Source organism: Nicotiana tabacum, chromosome 15, assembly GCF_000715075.1.
Source record: "Nicotiana tabacum cultivar K326 chromosome 15, ASM71507v2, whole genome shotgun sequence".
NCBI classification, from domain to species: domain Eukaryota; kingdom Viridiplantae; phylum Streptophyta; class Magnoliopsida; order Solanales; family Solanaceae; genus Nicotiana; species Nicotiana tabacum.
The window spans coordinates 75692309-75716637 of NC_134094.1; the positions used below are offsets into that span (position 1 = coordinate 75692309).

At 37.8% G+C, this 24329-nt stretch overlaps 1 protein-coding gene across 1 annotated transcript; it reads right to left on the bottom strand.

Annotated features, from left to right (window-relative positions):
- On the bottom strand, positions 1-4038 carry LOC142169899 (lysine histidine transporter-like 2). The gene is made up of 6 exons (XM_075231835.1): positions 3690-4038; positions 1926-2709; positions 1133-1238; positions 917-1008; positions 726-794; positions 1-286 (listed from the first exon to the last, which is right to left on the bottom strand). Exons 1-6 carry the CDS (start codon positions 3860-3862, stop codon positions 188-190), a joined length of 1323 nt encoding a protein of 440 aa, XP_075087936.1. The 5' UTR covers positions 3863-4038; the 3' UTR covers positions 1-187.
- Between the last annotated feature and the right edge of the window lie 20291 nt (positions 4039-24329).

Genomic DNA, 24329 nt, shown 5'->3' on the forward strand with positions numbered 1-24329 from the left:
GATGAAACTTTGATTAGAAAAACAGTTCAATTGTCCAAAAATTACAATTCAAACTTTAGCAAACTTCCATATATAAAAGCTCTTCTGAAACTGAAAGAATTATCCTAAAATTCTGCATCTATGCCTCACAAACAGGCAGGATATAGCACATAATTTAACATCTAAAAACTCAGATTGGCCGTATCGATCAGGTGTAGAAGTGATAAGTCTTGGCTGATTTGATGATACTCCATAATCCACCAATGGGAGATGTTAGAGTCAAAAGTACACCCACTATAATGCAAAGCTGCAACATAAAGAGAAAAAAATAAGAGATAGGGGTAAGTAGGGAAAAAGCTTGCATGAAACGTTGCATGTACAAAATTATATTAATTTATCACAATTAATTTATATATTGATGTGAGAATCTACATTTATTAACAATGATAAGATGCTATATCTTATGCAAAAGACACTTGTTATGTACTTATTGCTTTGATACATATCATCGAGTGTATAAAAAGTTTTCCCCTAAATAATTTGTATGGACATCGCTATTTATATCAAATCAATAAATATGTACGTAAGATATTTGTTTTTCATAAATACATTTTTAACTTAATTATGGTGAAGTTATATGCACTCTCATTTTAATTTTTAATCACTGAGTTTTATTGATTAGTTTGATGTAAACATCGAGTGTAAGTAAATTTCATGATTACATTTACAAGTTCTGGTAAACTTACCCAATTCGTACACCATGACAAGCCAAACCGTTTGGGCTTTTTTATAATAAGCCAGATGATGCATGGAAGCTGTAGGTAGAAATTAAAAACATAGTAAATATTAAATATGTTTGTCATATGAGTATTATATAGTCATAACTTCTGATTTAATGAAGTGAAAATTTAATGAGTTATCTATGAAATATACTTACATAATATGAGGTTGGTGCCAGAGCAAAACCTCCAAAGAATCCCATCAAACCACCAAAGAATGGTATTGTCATGCCCACAACCAATGTAAATGCTACAATAACAGAAGACCATAGCAAGAATAAAAAAAATACATAGAAAAGAGCAATTAAACAACTTTTTCAGTTTATTTTCTAATTGTGCAAAAATATTTTCTAATAAACATGTAAATAACTTACCAACAAAAACCGTACGCACACAAACACGTAGAAGAGTGGAAGGATTATATTTCAATGACTTCACAGCGTATGCCTCTATCATATCAAACACTGGCATTGCATAAACCTGAAATGTAAATTAAGTAATATACAACAGATTAATTAGGTAAATTACTAACATCTAAGTTGCTCATAATATATTATCAATTGAGGCACATCAAAGACTTAAAGAGTTTATACAGTTGAAGTAGGTTTCCTCAATTACATATAAAGGATTAAATTTATATATATGCACTGTGTAAAATTTTTATTATACTAACTATTTTAGTCTACTAAAACAAGTTATGTACTCTTTTTTTAGGTTAACATATTTTATTTGTACTGAGTAGTTACTTGTTATTATTGTAGACAGTGGCAGAGACATCCCTTAGTATGGGGTGTATCTGACACGGGTTAATTTGCAACGAACTTTTCTAGCTAGTATATATGAAAATCGACACCATTTGAAAATTATGTAGAGTAACTGTTAGTTTAAGACATAAAGACTTAAAAGAACCACAGTCCTAGGTCTAAAAGTTATGGCAATAGACCGATACTACTTGCATAAAATCTTATACAATCAAACCTCTCTATAACAGCCTTATTTGTTCCGGATTATTTTGGTTGTTATAGCGAAGTGTTGTTATAGAGAACATATATTATAACATAACATAAAAATTGATTCCATAAAAACTTGGCTTTTACGGTGAATGGTTGTTATATAGCGATATTGTTATAGAGATGTCTGACTGTAATTAAAAGTAGTGAAAGATACCTGGTAACTCCCAATGACATGAGCGACAACAAAAATGTTAGCAGTTGCAATAAGCCATGTAGGTCTATGTAGTGTGAGCAAGATGTTATCATCAACTCCATTACCAAACACCCAATATCCAATGAAAGCCACTGGCAAATAACACAAGGCCACAATAATATAAGCTGTGAATACACCTTTCCACATTGCTTTTTTTGAAGGTGCATCTTCTGTTGAAGGAATTGTAGCTTGAATTTCAAGAACTACATTATGTCCAGCATATGCAAATGCTACATTTCCTAATGCACTCAGAAACATAAACACATTATCTGATATTTTTTCACTTTTTGGACCATAACTAACTTCTCTCTCACTTTTTCCTAATTCCTTTAGTGACACAGTCCATGCTATAGCAGAGTAAGTCATGGACAAAATCGCCGCTACGAAGGAGACAGAAGAGATGGAGTTGAAATTTGGCAAGTGAGAGAGGACAAATTGGAAAGAGGAGAAAATCATAATGAAGTAAGTGAGTTTGATAGGTTTGGCATTTGGGAAAAGAATTTCTTGGAATTTTTTCAAGGATTTGCCACCAGTGACCATGTAAATAATGCAAGTGCTAACTTCAACTATAATTTGTTGGGGTACAACAATCCAGAGACCAAGTTTATCACCAAAAGCATATTGGCCAAGCTCATGGTACCTGTCGAATCTCTTGCCTGGTATCATTTCATGCATCTCCACCATTTGCCAGATTGTGTAGAATGTTATAATCCATGACAGTAACGTTACCGTTACACCAGCTCCCCTGCAACATTTATTACAATTTAATACAATAATTAGATGAATGTGGTATCACTTGTAAATTTTAATTTGATCTTTCAGACAACAAATTTGTATAACAAGCTATAATTACCAAAATTAAAAAAGAAACAAAAGGAGATATCTTAGAATATATGTATGTCGACAGTAACTTTGGGGACATCCGATAAAAAGGTATGTCAACTTAATTACCACAAATTAATTGCATTGAGTGTTTGCATCAAATTATATTAACTAATTAACATGGTTAAATGACTTAATAAAATAATAATAATAATATATATACCATGTAAATAATGATCAAGTGAGAAAAATCTATATGCACAAACATATCATGCATCTATTAGTTCGATCTAAACATAATGTTCGGTTAATTTTTCAATAATAATATGCAACAGTAGACGCTAAGATGATATCAAGCAGTTAAGATATCTAATAATTTTTCCAAATCGGATCGTACTCTCAAGGCAAAACATTAAATGCAATTAATGAAGAAAAACGCACCTAGTATCAATTATTATTCTTTGAAACTGAAAACCTGGACATAAGCTATTAGTCAAGATTTCCAGACTCAGTTTTTTTTTTTTTAAAAAATAACGAGATCTCCGGAGTCCCAAAAAAATAGTTCTACTATTTTCCAGATTTCCAGAATCAGTTTTTTAAAATTTTCAAAAATTATAAAAATAGGTTAGAAAAACTGCTAATTAGATGATATCAAGCAGTTAGTTATACAAATCCGGAATTTGAGTATATCTAAATTTTAAAACATTCATAGTCAAGGCAATTCCTTATCAAAAAATTTGATAATGAAGAATAAAAACAAATCCCAAAGAAAAAGGAAGAATACAATACTACGACTCATGCATTCCCAAACTAATTTGTGGTTGAATACTAATAAATTCAACTAATATAAATAAAAAAAACAAATTAAATAAAGAAAAGAAAAAGAGAAATAAATAAAGTTACCATCCCATCTCAGACATGGCATAAGGTAGACTAAGAACAGCAGCACCAACCATGGCAGTAACATTGTGCATGGTTGAATACCACCACTTTGCATTCCGGTCCGACGTTATCGGTAGCCATTCATCTATTGCTTTCTCCCTCCTCTTTTCTTCACTATCTCCTCCCTTTTCCATATTAAATTAAACTAACTATGCTTAGGCAATAGAATAAGAATGAAAAGTTTGTGACTCAAAGAGTAAGGAGATTTAACATCAATTTCGAGTCCTTTAAAATAGACAAAGAGAAAGTCTTTTCTTTTTCTCGATATGCCTTTTCCTATTTATATAGGTGATTGCCATAAAACCTAAATCTAGTAGTAATGACCTAAATATTTCCTAATCCTTTTAGATATATGCAATATGTAAAGTTTTTATGTTTTTAAGGAAAATAAACTACTTTCTATACTTACTCTGTACCCAACAATATTTGGAATTTTTTAAAAAGTGAAGTATTAATTATGCACATGTCCTTTCCAAATGCTCTACGTGTGAAATATATGTGGATATAAATAAATAACATCATATCTTTGTTAAAATTACTGCATTATATGCAAATTATTGAGAATAATTCCTTAAGTGTCTCACAGGCTTTTTTGCTAATTGATCGAACAATAGAAAAGGTGATGATATTGACAATTTAAACCAATTCTACTAATAGAAATAACGAATTTATGTGTTTTTACTTTTTATCATGCACTAATATTATACACCATTGATTTCTGAAGATTTACATTTCTTTAGTTGTTTTTTTCCTTTTTCTTTTCTACTGGTGAACCGGAAAAAAAATTAAGAAGCACACTGATATTTCACGTTGAAAAATTAAAATACAAAATTCAGTAAAGACGCAAAAGAAGTGATTTTTTTTTTTGAAAATTTTACCTGATTTTTTTTTTGAAAATTTTACCTCTTATTGCAAAGCTTTATACCGTATTTATTATAAATAAAAACCCTTTAAAATATTATTTTCTATAGCTACCTTTTAGTTTTTATAACAAAATATGTACTTATGGTCACTTCCTACCGTGAAGCCATTAAATACGCTGTCTAATATTTTTTTCTCTCATTCTTTCAGTTTATTCCCTCTCAAAATCACCGTATCTTATTTCTCTCTACACGATCTCTCTCTCACAGCGCCATTGTCTTCCCCATTGTTGAACCACGATTCTCCTTTATCTCCAGGTTCTCTCTCTAGATTGTTCTCAAACCCTAGATCTCGATTTGTTGGATTTCATCTCTGTTAACATGAGTTTTAAAATGTCTTGATCAAAGTTTCTGATATGAGTTGTATCTTTTCCCAAAGTGGAGCGGACATGGTCTGTTCATAGCTGAATTGATTTTGAATGTTGATATGGAAGAGGTGATCACGCCCAACTATGCCTTATAAAAAATACAAGCGGTCGTCGCAAATATATTCTGGCTAATAAGTCCGGAGTCGAATCTCACAGGGAATTAACCTATCAACCACAGTTGCTAGACCCACATAAATTCACGCAATCAATCTTCAGAAATATTTGAATAATAATTTGGATGTTTATTAACTAAATGTTACGTAATGAAAATGCACTAACAAATGACTAACTACGAATTTTGTAAACAAGAATTGGAAAGATCTAAGGTTGTTATTTTCCCAATTGTCGGAATCTTTTCCGCTACGTTTTCTATAAATTTGCCTAAGTCTTCTCTATCGATCATGAGCACTATAACTGTCGTAACTCTCTCCCGAATAATTACCACAATTTACTAGACATATTCTGCCGAATTACGCTAGCTGGCATTAAGTACGGCTCACTCAGATCGCACCAAGGTTTCATTATCTCTAATCCCACCTTTAAACCCTTCGTATTGATCCCTCATATACGTTAGGAGTGATGTTATTCAACAACTACCTAAATATGCATTCTCTCCCGAGTAATACATACTAAATAGGCACAGCTAATTGAGGGCCCTTCAATCAACCACATGAATAGTATAGTTGAACAAATAGAGAAAATACTACGGCAAATTTATATTAACGTAACAAGAAAATTATCCTTCAATAGGTTCCATCAAAATTCTAGATTAGGAATTTTAGCTACTCATACTCATAGTAACAATATCACAAATATTTTTGCATAATTAAAGTACAAAGTAAAGATGAAAGGATATAGAAATCGATGATTCTAACTCCCAACAGGTGATTCCACAAGCTATTCTTGCCTCCGGTTGCAAAAGTCCCCCAAAATGGCATTTTTAGGTCTATTTATATGTGTAGAAAAAGACCTAAACGTGTAGGCAAAGTCCTAGTCAAACCCAGAGATGAAATAAGTCTTCAAAACTCGGACTGTGCGTGCCCAGACCTGGCCTCGCGAGGCCTAATGCCTGGTGGACCTCGCCCCAAGCCTGGCGTCGCCAGGTATAAAGCCTGGTCTATCTCGCTCCTGCCTCACCTCGCCAGGTCTATCACCTGGCCTTAGCCTGGTGTCGCCAGGTATAAGGCCTGCACTAGGCCTGGCTTCGCCAGGTATAACGCTTAGTGTACCTGGCTTCGTCGGCTTCTCCTTTTCAACTCCTCCCGAGCACGCTTTCGACTTTTAAGTATCCTTTTTTCTCTACTTTCATCTCCAATTCACCTACACACATAAAATGGCATTCATTACGAGTAAATAAAGTGTAATTTATCATTAAAGAATATAAAATGCAAGGCGAATAGTGTGCTAAACCATGAATTATAGCCACACATCAATACCCCACACTTAAACATTGCTCGTCCTCGAGCAATCAGACCAACTTATAGACACAACCTCACTAAGCAATTCCCTTAACTCCTTGCACCAAGAATATTTAAAATAGTCTAAGCACCACGGTGTAATATTCTCGCCTCAAGATTTGACTCACATACCATGACTTATTCACAAATTACTTACTTAGTCTAACATGGAGGTCAATGACATTACCTTTCCTTTATGAATCACGTGCCCTCACCCAACAAAGAGCTCAGTTCCACACACGATGAATTTTAAGAACGTAGGAACTCAAGATAGGAAAAAATTCACTCGCTCTCAGAAATAACATTCATATGCCACAAATGATGCACCATAGGCTTGCCCGTAGTGTAATACTCTATTAATCGAGCTTATTTAGTCTAAGATCAAATAGGACTTTGATTGGTTGTAATGTACGCCGCGGGTCGGGTAGGATATATTTGGATATGTGAGTGACTACACCTCCCTAAGCACTTTAATAAATATACTTTAACATTCCAGCCCATACTTATGTCAAACCAAAACTCCACCTTCACATCAATATATATTACCCCATACTTCTTTAAGCACAATTACATTAAGAGTCACCACTTATCTAAGAATATTCTTTTTCATAGCAATACAACTATTTTTGTCTTTTTTTTCTTTTTTTTTTTAATTCAAGCGGCTCTTAATTTTTTAAAACAATGCACCTTTCTCCTTATTTCATTAGTTCCACTCAAAAGCCAAACCAACCATCCCACTCTTTTACTTTTACAAAGTTCATAATAATTCAAGTGCTCATTAGAGATGAAACGGTTCAAATAGATGGTTAATTCAAACAATTGGGTAAGGCTTGTAGTGTGGTTGCCAAAGAAACAGGATTACAGGCTCAAAGGGGTTAACTACGTTACATAACTTTTAGGTGGGTAAACTATATATATCTGGCTTAACAAAGAAATGCCTATATCACTTCTCAGAATGAACAAGACTACTATTTCGCTTTGCACACACACAGGGCAAGTTTTAGACATCAAATACAATGCACAGAATACATACAAAACTCTCACACACATGGCACATAACTCACTCAGGATTAGTTTCATCGCGACACTCCAGTCAAAGCAGTTAAGCAAAATTAGGAATCTACGATTTATGGTATTTATGCTAGAGTCAAAAACCGAGCCTAAGCGTCATGACCATAGTCCTAACTATTCTCAAGGCATAACAAAGCTAAGAGATATTACTACAATTAAATGCATAGCTTCGTGGTTCCTACTCCTAAAAATTAAAACTAACTACACCCGGTTCAAATAAAAGCTCTTGGAAAAAAACCGCGGCCCAAAGAAAAACCAAGGGGGAATTACTATATTACCTAAAAAAAATCTTCTTTTTTTTTTCTCTAGACTTACTTCCCTCAGGAAAACTATCTAGGAGATCCATCGTCGGGAAGAGTCCAGTTATGTTTTTTTAATAACTAAACAAATAACAAAAACAAATCACTAAACCAAATTCTTAAAACAAATAACTAAAACAAGTATCTAATGAAAACAACACTTACTAAAACAACAAAACAAACAACTAGAAGTAATTTCTACAAGTCCCCACCCCACACTTAGATCATGCATTGTCCTCAGTGCATACACAAATTGACAAAACAAGAAAAATGAGTAGGGTGCAAGGAAACTCCTTGATCAAATTGCGTCTTCATCCTCTGAGGCTCTCCACTCTTCATCATGTGCTTCCTCCTCATCATCATCATCGTCCTCATCTTCTGACTGCTCCGGCTCGACCTAAGGCTGCTCAGGAGTGCTGATATCCTCATCATCGGGGAGTCTGTAGCCATCACCTATCCCAACCAGCTACTGGCCATGAGCGTTGAGCGGGTACCGCTGCTCCAATAAGGTCCTCTCCTCAGATGTGGTTGGCTGACCTCTTATCCTTAGCTGCAAATCCATCATCCCATAGAGATGGGCCATAAAACTATCATCCCGAGCATTGCGTTCGGTACTTGTCAAAGATATCTTGATTATGGGAATAATTTAATTCTGACTTCTTGTGCTAGTACAATTTGTATGTATTGAACGGACCAAGTAGGGATAAGAATTTTATACTGACTTAATAAAATAACTTCTCTAGCCACTAAACGTACTTATACTCTTAATCTTGATATAATTATTATTGGTTGTGTATATTATTTATTGTTTTGATTTATTAAAAGGCGAGATATTTTTGTGGGTCAATATACCTGGTAAATTGGACAATGATGATATACATTGGAGAAATACTAGTTAGTTGAAGGAATCCATATCTTGGTCTAGAGATAGATGATACACCTTTATGAAAGCTTATAAGTTTTCATGTGTAAACCCTGCAAGTGTATTTTGTATCCGTCACATGATATAAGTTAAGCAAAAGTCTAAATGAAATAATCAATGAATTAAATTATCAGTAATTTAATTTATTTGATTAGTATCTAAATCTTAACACGGGGAGCTAAATAAGGTTTAATGAAAGAATTTCAAAATTGAACTGAGAAGTGCAGTTACGAATTTTTAGTGAAATAATTCGTAATTTATTATGGCAGTATTAATTCGGATATTTTGAATTAAGTCCATAATAAGAAGTCTCGTTAATTAGATATTGTGGTCCCTGTTATGCCTGAATAATTAGGAATTAAAAAAATCATATTTCTTGGTGGAAAAGGAAGACCCAACAGATTTAGGAAAAGGTTTTAAACCCTAAAACCTGTGGCTATATTGAGGGGTCTTATTCCATAAGGAGGAAATATTTTTACTATATGAGAAATTCGCCCACACGAATTTTGCTAATTCCGGGTATTATTCGGGTCACACAATAAAAGACTGTGGAATTGGAAGATGACTTGAAGGCTCTTTTCGCGATAGCGGTCACGCTTCAAGAGATATGTTTGAGTAAAATCAGTGATTATGTGTTGTCTATATTATATGCAAGTGATCTTGACTATTTGCTTCCGCTGTTCATACTTGTTTTTCATCAGTTGGTATCAGAGCCTGCTTGCGTCTAACTAGATAACATGATGTATATTTGTATATGTGGTCTGATTATTACTTTACTATTACTACTATATATAAGCGGCTAAGGCTGTACAACACATCAATCCTGAATTGTACAAAATGCATTGTGTATTATACTTTTATTTGAGCCTGTCTTATTAGCGAATTGACATGTGTACCGCACCTTTACTTTACCAAAACCACGTGTACTTTACTATTTCAGATACAAACTCTCCGATTATCCATCTCTCCACTCCAATTCTCTCTCCTCAATTCCTCTTTGTGATTTTCTACTTGCTTCGCTATTTCAAGAATTCAAGATATAATCTTTTTGTTTTGGTAAGTTTTTCAATTATTGTGGGCTTCTCTGGATCTCTATGTTGGAGTTTTCTCCGCTTTCAATGTTCAGAATTCTTTCATGAGCTTTGTCCTTTTTTGCTTTTACCTTCTGCTTGCTATAATTTTCTAGTATGGTAACTTTTCTCTCTTGGTTCTTTTCTTGCACCGTGTTCTGGTTTCACTTCTAATTTTTTCTGAAAGTTTGTCCATATTTGATTCAATTTTTTTGTGTGCATAATTTATTGCCTAGATTTGCTACATGCATGTATGGAATTCTATCTGATTTTGATATATATGTTTGGCAAGAAATACTTAGGTGATTTTTTCTGTTATTTAAATTTTTAGTTGTGTAAAATGGCAATTTGGTGTAAATGTTTTGTTCTTTTGGAGTGGGTACACTACAACAAATATGAGCTACCACGATATTTAATTAATGACTTTATAATAAATGTCGGAAAAAAGATAATTTATCGACATTTATTAGAAAATGTTACAAAAATACTGACATTTAATTAAAAATGACAAAAATGACATTTAGTTAGTGACATTTATAATAAATGTTAACAAATTACTATTTTTCCTTCCTTGGTAAAAAAGAAAACTACTACTTACTTACTAATTTCAAAAGAGAAATTGTTTTGCAAAACTTCCCCCCAAAATTTCCCTCTGAAAATCTCCCCAGAAAAAACCCTACTCCCTGCGATATCCCTCTCTCAGAAGTCATAACATTGTTCATTTCCCCCTCCCCAATTTCTCTATCTCATCCAAATCCCTCCTCCCCCCCCCCCAACCGTGAACCTCAAGCACCTTCAGGAATAGCAGTATGAATGTATCCTAGTGTACTGTCTTCTTGCTTAATGTATCACTCTCTCAGAAGTCATAACATTGTGTACTGTCCTCTTTATTCTTGCTAGGTGACGGGCGTGTGGGCGCGCACCATAGAAATTGAGACTCAGTCGATTCCGTAGAGTTGTGTAGTTAATTAACTTGTATTTTTCCCAGTATTTGTCATGTGTTAGAGAAACTGAGTTGTGACTCATGTTAGAAATCATGCTTAGGCAAATGCTGGTATTATTGGGACTCACTGAGGTCATTTTTGATGTCGAATTATATTTTTAAATTATAATTTCATACTTAGTCATATACATTCATTGCATATCATATCTCAGTCCCTGTTGTTAATTGTTGATACATCACATCATCATTTTGGGCTAGTTTCATGACATAGTGAGCCCGAGAGACTGGAGAGATTGATGACTGAGTGAGGCCGAGGGCCTGATTGTGAGGTTATTGATACTATAGCACGTGAGTTATCCGTGCGGATCCAGATATTGATACTATAGCACGTGAGTTGTCCGTGCAGCACGTGAGTTGTCTGTGCGGATCCAGATATTGATACTATAGCACGTGAGTTGTCCGTGCAGCACGTGAGTTGTCTGTGTGGATCCAGATATTGATACTATAGCACGTGAGTTGTCCGTGCGGATTATAGAGCTTGGGCTGAAGGAGCCCTTTCGGAGTCTGCACATCCAAAGTGAGCGCATATACCTATTGAGTGCGAGTGCGAGTGCCGAGTGATTGGGAGGACTAAGTGGATTGATACTCTGAGAGTATGCATATGGTTGTTCACTCTGTTGTACTACATTCGACATGCGCACTTGACATACAAGCATATAGATGCATTTTTCCTCATGTTGTACGGTATCACGTCATGCATGAATTCTCATACACATTGGCATCTAGGCATATAAATGTACTTTTCCTCATGCCTTTTGAGAATGAAACATTTACCTGTTGAAATGTTTTGGAAGGAAAATCATGATTTTACAAACCTTCTCATATTTTGGTACTTTCGGTAAAAGATTTGGGTTTTCATTGTTATACTTGAAAAGCATGTCTATTTTCTGAAACCGTGAACGAGATGAACATTATATTTCTGAGTTATTTTTTGTACCACTTTTATTATATTGTTATGAGATGTTATTGGCTATTGGTGTTGGACTTTGACATGTGTTCCAGCTCGTCACTACTTTCAACCTAAGGTTAGATTTGTTACTTATTGAGTACATGGGGTCGGTTGTACTCATACTACACTTCTGCACCTTGCGTGCAGATATTGGATGTGGATGTTGCTGTGATCGATGGGAGCGGGATTTAAAGACGTACATGCATTCCGATTGTAGCTGCTTCTTGTTCATGATAGCTATATATTTATAAAAAACTGTTTATGTAAATTTCAAACAGATGATGTTTTTATTTCATACCAGCTTGGTAAATTCTAATCTTAGAAGCTCATGATTTATACTACCAGTCCTTAGGGAATGTATAAGATTCAGATATTTTCTTTCACTTAATTGTCTTATAAAATTTCATGGAATTGGATAGTTGTTATTTGGCTTACCTAGCGAGTTGGGTTAGGTGTCATCACGACTAGTTGAATTTTGGGTCGTGACAAGGAGGTATCAGAGCTCTAGGTTCATAGGTTCTACAAGTCATGAGCAAGTGTCTAGTTAAGTCTTGCGGATCGGTATGATGACATCCATACCTATATTCGAGAGGCTACAGGGGAATTTAGGATAATTTCCCATCGTTCTTTCCTTATCGTGCGGAATTGATTAAGTTTGAAACATAACTCTTTGAATTCTCTCCACGCATCCGTGTGCGCATGTAAGAGCTCGGTATCGGCTGGTGATTCCATGGATGAGTTGCAAGTTGTCATTTCTGGGTGCTGATGATGGGCCAATCTGGAGGACTTGAGGCCGGTTTTGACTGTAGCTCGAGCATGTAGATTTCGGCTGTGTGGGCACGGTCTTTTGGGAACTTATGTGATCGATAGCGTCCCTATGAGTGGAATTTGTGACTCGATGAGTGGCCGGATGGCTATATGATGAGCATGATGTGATTGCAGAATGTGTTCAGATGGTTTGATTGTGACGAGAATAGTTTGCGTGGGATGTAAGAAGGACTATGGGGTGCTAGATTGTTGTCTTGATGTGACACATAGCCCCAAGTTATGAGTGTGTTGAAAGATTTTTCGTGTTGATTAATTATGGAGTGAAGTAGATTTTCATGTCTTGTTGTGAGTTCAGACTCAGGAAGATTCAGTGATGGTGTAGTAATTGTTGCTGCGAAAGGGTATAGATGTCAATTTTAGGCTAAGCAGGTGGGTTATCTCCTGCGGAGTAATCTACGGAGGTGTGATCCTTATAATGTTGTGTGGAGAGTTTTCTTTCTACCAACGGGGTATATGTGTTAAGATTTGAATTTGAATTTGGTTGAGAAAGTTGACATGATCGTCATGTGGATGTATGTGAGCTTAGTGGATTATTTGAGGTACTATATGGTTTGTGTTATGTGAGCTTTTGAGGATTTAGTTGAATCTTCCTGCGGTATTATGGCAGTAATAGAGTATGGGTTTGGTGAGTTATTAGATGTTCTATTCTATGGCATTGAGTTAAGTGGGGGAGTTTGCTATCAACGATTTGATTGCATGGTTACGTGTAGTATTGGTTTTGGTCTGAAGCATACTTGTGGATCGGTTATGACTTGCAGAGGTTGAGATGAAGGATGACTCGAGTAAAGGAATTTCTGGATACGGGTTATGTTACACCTTATGGGTATATGGAAATCATGGAATGATTGAGTCGTTATTCGTGAAAGATGTAGTGCGCATGCAGTAGGAAATTGCTCGGTTTCTTAAAGGTGTAGATTACTTCTTTGGGTGTTGTTGTTCTAATGGGGCACATGTCGTTCGACCCGTTTGGCCGGTGCAATTGAGATTTGAGCAGAGTGGATGACTCTCGAGAAGGTTCTAATGGGTTCAAGATTTATATGTAGCAATTGAGAATTTTGCAGATTTGTATATGGCTAGAATGTGAGATTTAAGTTGGATGGTGTCGAGGCTTGTGGCATTTATATATTATTATGGATTCTACATTTCAGCATCAGTAAGGTGAAGGAAATAGTTTTGGATTTACAGAAGGTCTCTTTAGAGTGCGTGTCTCGGTTGTGGCACTTTTGGGGTGCTTAAGAGGGAATACAATGGCTTATGGGCCTTAGGATGGTGTTGTTTTATTTTAGGATCTCGCGGGGTGAGTTTTGGTTAAGGATCGTGGTGTTCTGGCAATAAGAAGTGTCACCTTGAGGGTAATTCAGAAGGAACTCAGAGGAATAGTACAACTTGATATTAGGTTGGAGCAGCAAGGCAATAAATACAATTGGTTCCTTGGGGTATTTATGATGTGGTGAGTCTCTACAGGTGTTTCGTGGCAATACTCTTGGGTTTGGAGACCTGCATGGCTTGGTTGAGTTAGAGGGATTCGGTTCTGATGGCTTGGTTGCGTGTTAATGGGTTTCAAAGAGTTTCGATGGTTGCTACCACGGTTTGAGATGGATATTTCCTACCGGCGTGAGGAGCATGTTGCGTGTTGTGATTTTCTCCTGGATGAGATCCAATAGAAGGTTTCTGGCTAATTGAGTATGTAGTTTGCTTGTGACTCAGAATTGATTATGAGACTCTCGTACTTTTCATATTCATGATAGATGCGGTATGTTGTGGGGAATTAAAATTTGAGTGTGCAAGGTCACAGTTTAGTTTTGAAAGGAAGGGCATGAATTCTTAGACAACATGGGCGGTTTCAGATGACTAGATGAATGATATTACCACTTGGTATTTCCTGAGGAGAGCGTACATTTCAGAAAGTGCACTAAGTGTTGACGTACGGATACTTCATTGGTATTGCGGTACTCACATGGTTGATCGGCTGTTGATATTCAGATTTTGTTATGTGGCACGGAAGAATTTTAGAAGTATTCCTCGTGGGATGATCGTGTATGAGAGATGTGTTAGACATTCGGGCGGTGGAGTTGATATGGTGATTCGTGTATTCTACGGATTCGGAGACCAGGAGTTCTCATAAGCAGATCTATTTGTGGTTGTGGACTGTGAAAACGTGGCCAAAGCTATCCAGATGATAGTATATGTTATGGTTAGGTCATTATGGACTTTCGGAGGATTATTTATCTATTTGTGGATGACCATAGTTGATTTGGGGCCCATTGGTAGGCCCAACGAGGATTTGTATTCTACATCGGGTCATGTTGGTCGACTACATACTGCTATTGTTGGGGGATGTGCCATTCAGTTAGAGTGGAGATTATTCGTGCTCTGATATGATCTATGTGTTACTTTTCTATGCCACTAGGGGTTTGGATTTGTTGTTTATATGCACACATAGTGCGGTCCTATTTGGGCCTTATAGCAGAATTCGAGCAGAATGGTTATTGGGGTTCAGAATGGTTGATTACGCTTTAGTTATGGCCTTTGTCCGGTTATGATGTATGGTGCTATTTTCTTCTCGGTGGTTGCGGTCATGCACATTTGTTACTAGGCGTCAAATTGCACGTGGTTGTTGATTTTAAGCATGGTGGCTTGAGGTATTTCATATAGACCAGTGTTTGGATGGGGTCACGCATGTTGAGATATGATCCTTTGTGTTAGATTCATGCATCTTGGTACTACTATGTAAGATGTCTTTGTAGCATTGCGGTTGTGGTGGTACTTGTTGAAGATGTGGGATGGTTTTCTTGTTTGAGTCATTTTCCATTTTGGGTACATTTGAGTTGTTGCTTATTGTGCACGGATTGCACAGGTCGTGATTCTAGGTAGTATTGGTGTGGCATGTCGATAGGATAGTTGGGCCTGATAAAGTGAGGTCATTGGACCTAGAATGGGTGCCATCAGATTTGTTTGCAGCATATTTGGAACGTTAATATCGCTGATCGGCTTAGAAATTGGCTATAGTTCTTGTCAAAGGAGAGGGAGCTCCATGGATTGTTTATCTGATGAGTGGTTATGAGTTTCTGCGTGCTTATTTCATCGTCGACAGTGTACGAAGATTTTTGAACGAGGTTTTGTTTGAAATGAGGTTATTACCGGTAATGAGTTATTTTGAGTAGCAATTGTGATCGGAAGTAATTGCTATTAGTATTTGAGTTATGTGGTATATCATGTGATTTTGTTCTAGGTTATGGTTATGATTTGACGCAGTCGGTTCAGACTAATATAGTGTATAGATGCGATATTCGGGACTTATAGAAAATTTCGGATGTTGGAAATTGGATCATGTGGTTTACGGGCTTAGGTTGAAGTAATGATCTTAAGTTATGTTTTGCTGTCAGGCCTATATGGAATAGGGTGACGTGGGTTCACCCCCGGGTATGTGCAGGGTAAGGTTACACGGAGGATTGATAACTTTGGAATGACTCTTGGCACGTTTGAGGACAAACGTATGTTTAAGTGGGGGAGGATGTAACGACCCGACCGCAGAAGCGGCATGTGGCACAGAAGCAAAAATTGTTTGGCGCACCTGCCCGTGCGCAGAAGCGGAAAATGTCCGCAAGTGCGAAAGGGACGGTTTTCATGGGGCTTCGCAGAGGCGAGATTTTATCCGTAGAAGCGGAGGTCGCAGATGCATCATTTTGACCGCATATGCGAAAACCGCTAGGCAGAAGCTATAAAAATTGAGGTTTTGGTTCTTTTATCATATTTTGAGATGTGGGACTCGGATTGTGGCGACTTTTGAAGCAATTTTCATCACAAGGACTGGGGTAAGTGTTCTACACTTGGTTTTCATTATATTCCATGAATCTATCTTCGTTTTTGGTAATTGGTTTGTGAATTTAGAGAGGAATTTGGGGGGGTTTGCCTAAAGTTTCATAATGTGAATTTTTAAGTTTTGAACATCGATTTGAGCTGGATTTGAGTAAAACTAGTATGGTTGGACTCATAATTGAATGAGTTATCGGATTTTGTAAGTTTCATTTGGTTCCGAGGCGCGGGCCCGGGTTGACCTTTTGGCTGATTTTGGGCTTTTGATTAAGGATTCAACCTTTACCATTTGGAATTGTTTTCTTAGGCTTTATTTGATGTATTTGAGTTCCTTTTGGCTAGTTTTGAGCCGTTCGGAGGTCGGTACGCGTGGGATGGCATTTTTGGAGCATCGCTTGGCTTACTCGGTATTGGATTTGGCTTGTTCGAGGTAAGTAACACTTCTAAACTTAGTGTTGAGGGTATAAAACTCTGAATTACGTGTTATGTGATTTGTTTGGAGGTGACGCACATGCTAGGTGACGGGCGTATGGGCGCGCACCGTAAAAATTGAGACTGAGTCTATTTCGTAGAGCTGTGTAGTTAATTAACTTGTATTTTTTCCAGTATTTGTCATGTGTTAGAGAAACTGAGCCGTGACTCATGTTAGAAATCATGCTTAGGCAAATGCTGGTATAATTAGGACCCACTGAGGTCATTTCTGCTGTCGAATTATATTTTTAAATTATAATTTCATACTCAGTCATATACATTCATTGCATATCATATCTCAGTCCCTATTGTTAATTGTTGATACATCACATCATCATTTTGGGCTAGGTTCATGACATAGTGAGCCCGAGAGACTGGAGAGATTGATGACTGAGTGAGGTCGAGGGCCTGATTGTGAGGTTATTGATACTATAACACGTGAGTTGTCCGTGCGGATCCAGATATTGATACTATAGCACGTGAGTTATCCGTGCTATTTGCTCCGCATTGCCCGCTCGGTCTCCCAAGTAGCTTCCTCAACTGGCTAACCTCTCCACTGCACCTTCATCGAAGCTATGTCCTATGACCTAATCTTTCGAACCTATCGATCCAAAATGGTCATCGGTTCCACATCATAAGTCAAATCACCATCCAACTGAACTGTGCCGAAATCCAAAACATGAGACAGATCACCGACATACTTTCGGAGCATAGAAACATGAAATACTGGATGCACACTCGACAAACTATGTGGCAAGGCAAGCTTGTAAGCCACCTCTCCAATCCTCTGAAGTACTTCAAATGGCCTAATATATCGAGGGCTCAACTTGCCCTTCTTCCCGAACCTCATAACACCCTTCATGGGTGAAACCTTGAGCAGAATCTTCTCCTCAACCATGTAAGAAACATCACGGACCTTCCTGTCGGCATAACTCTTCTGTCTAAACTGCACCGTGCGAAGCCGATCCTGAATCAATTTAACCTTGTCCAAAGCATCCTGAACCAAGTCAGTACCCAATAGCCTAGTCTCACCCAGCTCAAACCAACCCACAGGAGATCTACACTGTCTCTCATACAAAGCCTCATATGGAGCCATCTGAAGACTCGACTTGTAGCTGTTGTTGTAGGCAAACTCCACGAGCGGCAGAAACTGATCCCATGAACCCCCAAAATCAATGACATAAGCGCGTAGCATGTCTTCCAATATCTGAATAGTGCACTCGGACTGTCCTTCCTTCTGAGGGTGAAACGTCAACTCAACCTGGGTACCCAAATCTCGCTACACGTCTCTCCAAACCCGTGTGCCTCGATCTGAAATGATGGACACTAGCACGCCGTGGAGGCGGACAATCTCTCGGATGTAAATCGCAGCCAACCGCTCCGAAGAATAAGTAGTCCCAACAGGAATGAAGTGTGCGGACTTGGTTAGCCGATCCACAATCACCCAAATAGCATAAAACTTTCTCGAAGTCTGTGGGAGGCCAACTACAAAATCCATGGTGATCCGCTCCCATTTCCACTCTAGAATCTCTAACTTCTGAAGCAATCCGTCTGGTCTCTGATGCTCATACTTCACCTGCTGACAGCTGAGGCACCGAGCTACAAACCCCACTATATTCTTTTTCATTCTTTTCCACCAATAATGGTGTCTCAAGTCCTGATATATCTTTGTGGCACCCGAATGAATGGAGAACCGCGAACTGTGGGCCTCCTAAAGAATCCACTCATGTAGCCCATCCACATTAGACACAAAAATCCAACCTTGCATCCTCAATACTCCATCATCCCCAATAGTAACATCTCTGGCATCACCATGGTGAACCGTGTCCTTAAGGACAAGTAAATGGGAATCATCATACTGACGCTCTCTAATGCGATCATATAAGGAAGACCGAGAAACTACACAAGCTAGAACCCGACTGGTATCCGAAACATCTAATCTCACGAACTGGTTGGCCAAGGCCTAAACATCAACTACAAGAGGTCTCTTACTAACATGAATGAATGCAAGGCTACCCATACTCACCGCCTTTCTACTCAAGGCATCGGTAACCACATTATCCTTCCCGGGATAATCCAGAATAGTGATATCATAGTCCTTTAGTAGCTCCAACCATCTCCGCTGCCTCAAATGTAGATCCTTCTGTTTGAACAAGTGATGGAGACATCGATGATCTGTAAACACCTCACAAGACACACCGTAGATATAATGCTTCCAAATCTTCAATGGATGAACAATGGTAGCTAACTCCAAATCGTGGACAAGGTAGTTCTTCTCATGGGGCTTCAACTGATGCGAAGCATAAGCAATCACTCTACGCTCCTGCATCAAAACACATACAATACCGATCCGAGAAGCATAACAATACACTGTATATGAGCCTGAAGCTGAAGGTAAAACTAGAACTGGAGTTGTAGTCAAGGCGGTCTTTAGCTTCTGAAAGCTCTCCTCACACACATCCGTCCACCTGAAAACAACACCCTTTTGGGTCAATTTGGTCAAAGGCAATGCGATAGACGAGAAACCCTCCATGAAACGACGATAATAACCGACCAGCTAAGAAAGCTCTGAATCTATATAGCTGAGAATGGTCTGGGCTAACTCTGAACCGTCTCTATCTTCTTCGGATCCACCTGAATACCCTCACTGGACACCACGTGCCCCAAGAACGCCACCGAACTAAGCCAAAACTCACATTTAGAGAACTTAGCATAAAGCTTCTCCTCCCTCAACTGCTGTAACACAATCCTTAAATACTGGGCATGTTCCTCCTGGCTACGATAGTACACTAAGATATCATCAATGAACACTATGACAAACGAGTCGAGATTAGGCTGAAATACACTATTCATATGAAGCATGAATGTTACCGGGGCGTTGGTCAGCCCAAAAGACATCATGGGGAACTCATAATGACCATAACGAGTCCTGAATGTTGTCTTTAGAATATTCGAGTCTCGAATCTTCAACTGGTGATACCCAGACCTCAAGTCAATCTTAGAGAACACCCTCGCTCCCTGAACCTGATCAAATAGATCATCAATGCACGACAAATAATACTGTTCTTGATTGTAACTTTGTTTTGGTCGAATTCCAATTTCGGATGTTGGAGTAGGTTCGTAATGTCATTTATGACTTGTATGCAAAATTTGGGGTCAATCGGACCTGTTTTGATAAGTTTCGTCGTCATTTGTAGAAGTTGAATTTTCTTAGTTTCAATAGGCTTGAATTGGGGTGCGATTCGTGTTTTTGAAGTTGTTTGATGTGATTTGAGGGCTCAACTAAGTTTGTATGAGGTTTTAGGACTTGTTGGTATATTTAGTTGAGGTCCCGGGGGCCTTGGGTTGATTTCAGATGGTTAACGGATCAAAAGTTGAAGTTGGACCTCTACTGGTGTAACCGCACCTGTGGAGCTTTGATCGTAGGTGCGGGCTGGCTTGCGCAGGTGCGAGTTGGAGGGGAGTGTGCAGGGGGTCACATGTGCGAGGAGTTTTCAGCACTTGCGTGGCCGCATGTGCGGTGAGAGGTGCGCAGAAGCGGAAGGCGTGCAGGTGCAATAGTGAGTTCCGCATCTGTGTGACCGCAGATGCGGCAGGGGAACCGCAAAAGCGAAACTGGGCAGATGGGCTTGGTCGGCAGAGGCAGCTTGGGTTCTCGCAGAAGCGAGTACACAAAAGCGGAGTGAGGGACCGCAGTAGCGGAATGAGCCACAAATGCGTGTGTAATGTCACTTCTACGACGCCGTAGAAGCGGAAGTGCTGGGCAGATTATTAAAACAAGGGTTCACGAGGCAAGATTCGAGGCATTCAGAGGCCGTTTTGCGAGGCAAGAGTGTGTTGGAGTAGAGATTTGCTTGGATTGAGGTAAGTAACAGTTCTAAATTTGGTTGTGAGGGTACGAAACCCCGTATTATGTGTCATGTATTTGGTTTCGAGGTGACACACATGCTAGGTGACGGGCGTGTGGGTGTACACCGTAAGAATTGTGACTTGGTCAAATTTCATGGAACTGTGTAATTGAGTAATCTGTTGTTGTCTGTACATTCTCCATATATTAGAGATATATTAGAGAAATTGAACCACAAATCATGTTAGCAATCATGTTTAGACTATGTGTTGGCACTGTAGGGACCCATAGAGGTCGTGTACATATTGAATTATCTGCTAAATTGTTATTTTGTACTCAGTCACAATTATACTCGTATATTACATCTCAGTGTCTATTGTTCATCATTGATGCATCATATTATTGCTGTTTGGGCTGCTTATCATGATTTCTGAGAGCCTGAGAGACTGGAGAGGATGATGACTGAGTGAGGCCGAGGGCCTGATTATGAGGATGTTTATGGGATCGGGTTGCACGCTGAAACATGTTTCACTGAGGTATGCCATGATTGACTTGTTATAGCGCTTGGGCTGAAGGGGCCCCTCCGGAGTCTATACACATCCCCAGTGAGCGCATCTACCTACTGAGTGCCGAGTGCCGGGTGCTGAGTGATTGAGAGAAATGAGTGACTGTGAGGAAAGAGTGAATGTGAGGTTGGAGTGAATGGGAGGACTGAGTGACTGTTGCTCTGAGAGGATGCATTGACTTCATTATTTTTGCACTTCACCTGTCATATATCACTGTCTTGAAATTTCTGAGAGATATTATCTTCTGTTTTAGTTGAACTTGACATGAATTTACTGTTTTGGTCTTAATTGTCAAACTTGAAATCATGCCTACCTCCCTATGATGAAATTACTGTAATTGGACTATAACTGTGAAGCTCATCACTACTTTCAGTTCTTTATTTAGTATTGTTACTTACTGAGTTGGTTGTACTCACGCTACATCCTGTACTTCGTGTGCAGATCCAGGTATTTTCGGACACGGTGGGTGTTGATTCTATCGCACGGTTGATCTTTTGGAGATTCCAAGGTAGCTGCCCGGCGTTTCGCAGACCTTGTCACTCCATTCCTATCTTTCTGTTTATTGTATTTAATTTCAAACTATCATAGACAGTATATTCTAGACTTGTGATGTATATATGCTCATGTACTCTGTGACACCCCGATAGTTGGGAACTTCCGCGTTGTATTTTGGGTTTCTATCCCTGTTTTATTAAAACTTTTATTATTTAAACTGCTTTAATTCATTTTTGTTAAAGGTGTTGGAATTATTTCGAAAGAACGGCTTGCCTAGTACCACGATAGGCGCCATCACGACAGGTTAGAATTTTGGGTCGTGATATGATGTAATTAAGAAAATTGGGATTCTAATCCCTTCTGTTTGTAGTTGTTGTACTAGACACAGGAGGAAACAATGTCCCATATATTCAGAGATAGCCAAATTGCTAGACAGGTTTGGTTCTTCAAACGTAATTGTTTTTTGGGGTTTGATTTAGCACTGGTCATCTAAGACAAACCATCATGAATTGGTGGTTAGCTAAAGAAAGAAATGGAGTTCACTCAGTGTTACTCCAATGTATACCGTCTATGATTTGTTGGAAAATATGGTTGAACAGATATGCAGCAAGGTTTGATAATAAATCCATGTCAGGGTGGCATATCATCATCTCAATGTGCTTAACATTAATCCTTAATTGTCAGTTTCCTACTCTAAAACTTTCACAACTCTGGATAGACAAGTGTAAGTATGTGGAGAAGTTACAATTTTCTATTCACTCCCAGGCTATTAAATGGAACAAACACGATAGGGGTTGGGTAAAATTGAATGTTGATGGATGCAACAAAGGTAATCTTTGTTCAGCAGGAGGAGGGGATATCATTAGTGATCATCGCGGCAACATGATGAAGGCTTTTGCAGAATTCTATGGCCAGTTTAATAGAAGCCAAGGCACTATTGCATGGTATTAAGTTTATGTAGTAATTCTGGTTTTCCGAAAGTTCATGTTGAATCTGATTCAATGTTTACTGTCAACATAATTAATAGAAAGATGGTACCTTCTTGGCAAATCAAATATATTATTGAGCATATTTAATTTGGGAGGTAACTACGACTGGAGATTTCAAGTTTACACACGCATTTAGAGAAGGCAACATGGTCGCAGATCAACTTGCGAACCTAGGAGTAAACTCACATAATTGTGCTATCTTCAATGAAGTTGTTTCACTGCATAGAAATGTTAGGGTTTCAATGAAGTTAGAACAAGATGATTTACCAAATTTTCGATTCGAGCCCAAAAGAAATTATTTTATTGTTAATGATGATATCTCTTGACAGTGCATTGCTTAGAGTACTTATGACTAGATTGTATGTAGTTATGTATGATATGAACTATCCAACTTGTAAGGAGGTGTCCTCAACTCTCAAAGAATTCCTTTGTGATCAACGACAAACTAGATTGGGTTCCACCAATCTACACTTTGTAATTGAGGTCAAGGTTTATATCCTCCTTCGTGTAATTGTGATTTTTGGAATACGCATGTTGGAGTCTGGCCTAACTCCTCTATCCCTGTGATGGAACTTTGATTAGAAAAACAGTTCAATTGTCCAAAAATTACAATTCAAACTTTAGCAAACTTCCATATATAAAAGCTCTTCTGAAACTGAAAGAATTATCCTAAAATTCTGCATCTCTGCCTTACAATAAACAGGCAGGATATAGCACATAATTTAACATCTAAAAACTCAGATTGGCCGTATCGATCAGGTGTAGAAGCGATAAGTCTTGGCTGATTTGATGATACTCCATAATCCACCAATGGGAGATGTTAGAGTCAAAAGTACACCCACTATAATGCAAAGCTGCAACATAAAGAGAAAAAAAATAAGAGATAGGGGTAAGTAGGGAAAAATCTTGCACGAAACGTTGCATGTACAAAATTATATTAATTTATCACAATTAATTTATATATTGATGTGAGAATCTGCATTTATTAACAATGATAAGATGCTATATCTTATGCAAAAGACACTTGTTATGAACTTATTGCTTTGATGCATATCATCTAGTGTATAAAAAGTTTTCCACTTAATAATTTGTATAGACAACGCTATTTATATCAAATCAATAAATATGTACTTAAGATATTTGTTTTTCATAAATACATTTTAAACTTAACTATGGTGAAGATATATGCACTCTCATTTTAATTTTTAATCGCTGAGTTTTATTGATTAGTTTGATGTAAACACTGAGTGCAAGTAAATTTCATGATTACATAATTACATTTACAAGTTCTGGTAAACTTACCCAGTTCGTACACCATGACAAGCCAAACCGTCTGGGCTTTTTTATAATAAGCCAGATGATGCATGGAAGCTGTAGGTAGAAATTAAAAACATAGTAAATGTTAAATATCTTTGTCATATGAGTATTATATAGTCATAACTTCTGATTTAATGAAGTGAAAATTTAATGAGTTATCTATGAAATATACTTACATAATATGAGGTTGGTGCCAGAGCAAAACCTCCAAAG

Coding starts and splice junctions, on each gene's coding strand:
- LOC142169899 (XM_075231835.1), bottom strand. CDS start 3,862: ATGGAAAAGGGAGGAGATAGTGAAGAAAAGAGGAGGGAGAAAGCAATA. Junction 1,009..1,132: donor TGTGCGTACGGTTTTTGTTG/GTAAGTTATTTA, acceptor CTGTTATTGTAG/CATTTACATTGGTTGTGGGC. Junction 795..916: donor TGGCACCAACCTCATATTAT/GTAAGTATATTT, acceptor TTCTACCTACAG/CTTCCATGCATCATCTGGCT.